Source organism: Mesitornis unicolor, unplaced genomic scaffold, assembly GCF_000695765.1.
Source record: "Mesitornis unicolor isolate BGI_N332 unplaced genomic scaffold, ASM69576v1 scaffold37750, whole genome shotgun sequence".
In the NCBI taxonomy this organism is placed as follows: Eukaryota; Metazoa; Chordata; class Aves; order Mesitornithiformes; family Mesitornithidae; genus Mesitornis; species Mesitornis unicolor.
Genome location: NW_010160951.1, coordinates 17,202 through 23,289, shown reverse-complemented (window position 1 = coordinate 23,289; position 6,088 = coordinate 17,202). Strand labels below are relative to the sequence as shown.

The following is a 6,088-nucleotide window of genomic DNA, read 5'->3' as shown; positions in this document are numbered from 1 at the left end:
CTATCTTTTCAGATGAAGTTGGGGCTCTTGTTTTTGACATTGGTTCGTATACAGTGAGAGCAGGCTATGCGGGCGAGGACTGCCCAAAGGTGAGAATCTGTGTGACTCAATGGAAATGCAATATGATTTTATGCCTCCAGTCTTGTTTGCATGTTATGAGTTTTGAGACTGTGTTGGGGTTTGTTCTGACCATATTTTATAAGGAAAGCTCTGAATTTATGAGGAAAAATCCACCCAAAACAATAATTTTCATACACTGCTTACCTTTTGCCTTACAGGTGGATTTTCCAACAGCCATTGGTGTAGTGCTAGAAAGGGACAATGGCAGCACTCTGATGGAAATAGACGGTGACAAAGGCAAACAAGGGGGCCCGACTTACTACATAGACACCAATGCCCTGAGAGTTCCAAGGGAGAATATGGAGGCCATTTCACCCTTAAAAAATGGAATGAGTATGATGCTCTGTCTTTTTCTACCTGTTTTTCAAATAGCATTGCTAGGCTACAAAAAGTTGTAGCTTTCATGTAAACACATTCTGTGTATGGCAACAGAAGCCATAAGAACGGATACCTAATTTACGAATTGCCTGAAGTATAGTTCATTTACAGTGTTAGTGGACTTTCAGCGTAATTCCTGAAATGTTATAACGATGGTGGTTACAGAGGAAGAGAATTCTGCAAAGCTATTAAAGCAAGTGTATGTCTGCTGAGGATAGATTTTGAGCAAAGAGCTCTGTGCAAAAAAAATGGAAAACCTTTCTGAATTTATGAAATGGAACAAAACTTAGAAGTAACTAATCTGCTTGCTTCAATGTTGTTACAGTTGAAGACTGGGATAGTTTCCAGGCAATTTTGGATCACACTTACAAGATGCATATTAAATCTGAACCAAGTTTGCACCCTGTCCTTATGTCCGAAGCACCAGTGAGTAAAAGCAGCTTTGCATTTTGATAAATCTTAACTGTATCTTCTTGCTGACTCTATGTGCATTTAGTCTTGAACAAGTCTGATACTGGCTTATCTATATGAGTGTTAAAGCTTAGCTACAGAAATAATAATTTTAAAATACTTTGCCAGGTTCTGGAAAGTAATATGTTGTAGAAAAATCTCCAAAAAAAGAAAACAATTTGAAATAGTTTGCACAAGTTGTATTAGAAAGTATTTACAATGTGCTATTGTTTTTTCACTTATGAAAAAGAAGTCAAAGTTAAAAAAGCCAAACACAACCCCCCCAAAAAAAACCCCAGAACAATTCTCACTTCACTGCCTAGAATAAAAACAAAAAAATGTTTGGATGTTTTATTATGTATTAAGTTGTACTTCATAAAATACCATTGAAAATCTGGCACTTCATTCAGCCATACAACTAACATTATGTGACAGAGAATAATACTTATAATTGAGAAGTTTTAATTTTTCTGGCTTCATTTCTGTAAATTGCCTTGTAATGTAAGTGAAGTAGATGAAGACAGTTTTCTAGGAAAATATATGGACAAGGTCTCTGTCATTTAATAATGCTTAGCGTTTGAAGGGCAGATCTTAAAGCCAGAATACAGAAGGTAGAGATGCTATGCAAAAGTTATGCCTTTCGTTAATAAAATCTTTTGAAAAGGATTTTCTGTTTTGTTATTCTCTTATGATGAATTGTAGCTTGCAGAGTATGGATGAATTTGCAATGGTTATTTCATGTTTGATGGCTCAGTGGATGCCTGAGGTTAATAGGGGTTCCCATTAACATTGTCCTTAAAGAACTAATCTTAGTTTAATGTTTTGGAAAAAACTTCATGTTTTCAGTAATGTGTAGAATATTTTATATACATATCCTGGCTTAATCACGAGTACAGCAGGACTGTAGGAAGATACCTTGGAAACAGGAAAATCTAGATTTATTTTTCTTTCAACTGGGCAAGTTATTTCATGTATTTTTCCCTTTGCAAAATAGGCATGTTACTTGTTTTAGAGAGTTCATTGAGAGACTGATACTGGAAGAGCTGTAGAAGTGTAATAAAATCTCTCCTGTAACAGTAAAAGTGTGTATCACTTTTAATTCTGTGTAATAGATAAGCATTAATGTATTGTAGTAGAATTAAAGTTCTAAAGAAGTAAATTACTAGAAATTTGTCTCTAGAATTTTGATATGATTTGAAAATGTGGCTATAATAATTCAAATTATTATGTTAGCATTCTTTTAGTGTGCTCTAAGTATTCTCAAGATAAACATATCTTCCTTTTGGTCACTTATTTGTGGTCTGGTTTCTTTCTTTCTTCTAGTGGAATACCAGAGCAAAGCGTGAAAAACTGACTGAGTTGATGTTTGAACACTACAACATCCCTGCTTTTTTCTTGTGTAAAACCGCTGTTCTAACAGCGTATCCTTTGGAATGTTTTACTGCTCTGTTCTCCCCCACCCCAGGGAAATGACGGAAAACTTATTCTAAGCAATTTCTTGTATAACAGCATGTCTAACTTTTCTTCTTTCAAATTAATTTTTCATAAACATCTACAGAAGAAATAAACAAATTCTGTTTTTGAACTTTAAAGCTTTAGAGCTCAGTTTTGAAGTTCTCCCAGTCTGACTGTTTTCCTTGGAGACAATGTTGTCTTTTTTTTTTTTTCTTTCTTTCCCCTTTTTAATTTTTTTCCTATTGTATACCATGGGTAAGAATGTTACAGACGTGAAATGGTGTTGTCCGGACTACCAGATGCAGTAATTAGAGTTTGACGTTCACGTAGCCTTCAGATGAATATTTGTAATTATTTGAAACTAATAACATGTTTTCGGCTTCAGAGTCTGAATTAGTTGGATGTACTTCGAGCTTGATCCAAAGTGTTGATGCAAAGGCCCACCTTTCTGTGTCCAAAGCTTGTTAGTTCCCAGATAGAAGTTAAATGCCATTCTCCTCCCTGAGGCTGTGCGCTTCATAAAAAGCAGACAGACACTGGAAAAGAGCAAATCCTTTTGTACAGCCAAGAGTAACACATTGGGGTCCTCATTTCTAGTTATGCTCTAATTATATGGCAGTGTTTTTTCTGAAGTGGAAATGACAATATTTTCTTTAATCACTTTGGTTAGTTTTGCTAATGGGAGATCTACAGGTCTCATTTTGGATAGTGGAGCAACACACACCACTGCTATTCCAGTGCATGATGGATATGTACTTCAGCAAGGTAAAGATTTTAATGGGTAACAGCTTTGTAGTATCAAGGTTGAGTTTGCTTTTGTTCTGCTTTTACACTTTTGTTACTGTTTTCAAATCTGTGTATCTCCTTAAATATGAAAAAAAAACCCTAACGACGTTCACTGACAAAGTGTTGGGAGAGTTTATCAGTGATTTTGGTACTTCTCAGGTTGATGGGGGCTTTTTCAGGGTTTTTAGTTCTCTTTTTGTCTTCTAGGTATTGTAAAATCACCACTTGCAGGAGACTTTATTACTATGCAGTGCCGGGAATTGTTTCAGGAAATGAACATAGAGATAATTCCTCCATATATGATTGCTTCAAAGGTGAGAAAGTAACTTTATTTTAAAAGTGTTTGCTTGGGGAGAGGCTTAAATGGTTACCTGACGATCATGCTTCCTGCAATCTCAGGACGCAGTTCGGGAGGGGTCGCCAGCAAACTGGAAGAGAAAAGAGAAGTTACCCCAGGTCACTAGGTCTTGGCACAACTACATGTGTAATGTAAGTATGTCATTTCTCCCACTCAGACTCCCCTAGGCATCCCATAAAGAAGTTTTGTTTTCAACTATATTAGGATTTCCTCCTGAAGGACTAGAAAATCTTTAAAAAGTCAGTATAAATTCCATAAATTCTATAAAATTGAAGTCTGAAATTCTTAACTCCATAGTGTGTCATTCAGGACTTCCAAGCTTCTGTCCTCCAAGTATCAGATTCAACCTACGATGAACAGTAAGTCACTGTCTTCCTTCTTGTAAAATTTAATTATCAGTTGTGCATGGGGTGCGTAGCCTGTTCATTGCTCTTGGCTACTTCTATTACAGAAGAATTTTTTAGACAAAAAGTCGTTATTTCTGAAAGTAGAAATACAGTGTACATCAGCATTTTATTTAATATTGCTTGATGCATGAAATCATAATAAATATTATTGAAAGTGTAAATCCTATCAATCACAATATTCCCATTGAAACCTTAGTTTATAATGCTACTTGGATAACATCCTGTTTACCAATACTTTTAACGTGTTACTTTCTGACTGGTGCTGCAGGGTAGCAGCGCAGATGCCAACGGTTCATTACGAGTTCCCCAACGGCTATAACTGTGACTTTGGTGCCGAGCGTCTGAAAATTCCTGAGGGATTGTTTGACCCTTCTAATGTAAAGGTAAACCAACTATGACATGTAGTAATTGCAAGGCTTTAAATTAGTAGATTATCATATGGCTTCCTTTTGTATGATGTTCTTAATTTCATGATTTGTATGCGTGTATTTATGCTGTGTGGTTCTCGTGGGGTAAAATTTCCCTGTGTTATATTAGGGGTGGAGATGTGAAGGATAAAATGTAGTTCAAAATGGGTGGTGATGAGCTGAATGGGAAAATAGGAATTTTTTTTTTTCTTTCCTTAAAAAATGTTTAGCTTCATCTCTAGAAATACTTGTAAATTCAACTCATTCGATGCTTTTATATGCCTTGCTCTTTTGAAGTGATGATGTGTAGATTACTAATTTTAATTGTAGGGTTTATCTGGCAACACGATGTTGGGTGTAAGCCACGTTGTCACAACAAGCGTTGGAATGTGTGATATAGACATCAGGCCGGTAAGTGTTAGTCAGACATGTAGCATTTTAAGGCACAGATATTTTTGTGCTGATAGGATTTTTTGCGAGTAGAACGCTGTTGATGAAGAAATGTGGATTTCCTAGAATAATGATAAACATATTAGAATAATTCTTTAAGTATTACATATTTGTACATAGGAATATATACAATTACTGTTTTGTCTTACAAAATGGTAAATTGGGATTTTTTTACTTAGTGTTTCTACCTATATTTATATTCCTAATGTTCAGATTTTGTGGCTGACACTGCATAATATGCATTGGATTGGCTTCAGATGAGCACTTTATGTTCATAACTTTGGGTGTTATCTTCAGGTTTTTGGGTGTGTCAGATATACTTCCTACATATAACCAATCATACGGAACTTTCATAGAGAGTAGAAGGAAGGAAAGATGTTTTAAAGGAAGACTTTCTTTTTAAAAGTATGTTCTAACTTTCTCAGGTATTGATTTGAAAATATTCAAGTTTGATGCAGACTGCATGGGGGTTGTCTCAGAAATTTTTCCCCTTAACTGGTGTGTCAGGCAGACTTAGTAGGCCAGGCCATGGTTTGTGTTCACCGACTGCAGCATTAGTAAGACTGAGAACTGTTGCAGTGCTGTGGCGTTTTTCCTGTGTGGTTGGAACGTCCAGCTGTAAGAAAACCAACAGTTTGGATACAGAAGATACCTGTAGGTGTAGGGTTGTCTGTAGTAGAAAATATTCAGTGAAATAATTTAGAATCATTAATCATATGGCTTCTATCTGCCTTGAATAGTTTAATATGAAGCTGTCTTGAAATATTTTTCAAGTGATTAAAAAATTAATTGGATTGGGAAAGGTAATACTGTTGGCATCAAGTGATGTATTATTGCTGTTGATTATATGTACTTGTATGCCATTCCTCTCTATATTGTGTGAAACAGTTGTTTTCAGAATGATTTTAGAGTTAATATTGTAGGTTGCTTATTCTCTTTTCAGGGCCTCTATGGCAGTGTGATTGTAGCAGGAGGAAATACTCTAATACAGAGTTTCACAGACAGATTGAACAGAGAGCTGTCTCAGAAAACTCCACCGGTAAAACAACTCTTTAAATTACTTCGTTGAGTTACTTATTTTGCTTTTCTGCCACATAAATACACAAGCATGTATCATAGCTTTGACTTTGTTAGGAACCCAACAGCTGAAGATATTTCTGTGGACAAATCTCCTTCTCTTAAAAAAAAGAAAAAGAAACAAAAAACCAAGAAAACAAAAAAGAAGTCTTGAAAAGTTATTACATGAAATGAATCCTGGCAGATATTATAAGTACTTA

At 35.5% G+C, this 6,088-nt stretch overlaps 1 protein-coding gene across 1 annotated transcript in view; it reads left to right on the top strand.

Moving 5' to 3' along the window:
• Positions 1-218: 218 nt before the first annotated feature.
• The window catches only part of ACTL6A (actin-like 6A), an 8,132-nt gene continuing 2,262 nt past the window's right edge, over positions 219-6,088 (top strand). The window contains exons 1-10 of the mRNA XM_010191534.1: positions 219-453; positions 824-924; positions 2,272-2,369; positions 3,074-3,168; positions 3,397-3,503; positions 3,589-3,678; positions 3,845-3,906; positions 4,223-4,337; positions 4,692-4,772; positions 5,755-5,850. Of these exons, the coding sequence (XP_010189836.1) occupies positions 219-453; positions 824-924; positions 2,272-2,369; positions 3,074-3,168; positions 3,397-3,503; positions 3,589-3,678; positions 3,845-3,906; positions 4,223-4,337; positions 4,692-4,772; positions 5,755-5,850 (1,080 nt within the window). The remainder of the gene's footprint in view (positions 454-823; positions 925-2,271; positions 2,370-3,073; positions 3,169-3,396; positions 3,504-3,588; positions 3,679-3,844; positions 3,907-4,222; positions 4,338-4,691; positions 4,773-5,754; positions 5,851-6,088) is intronic.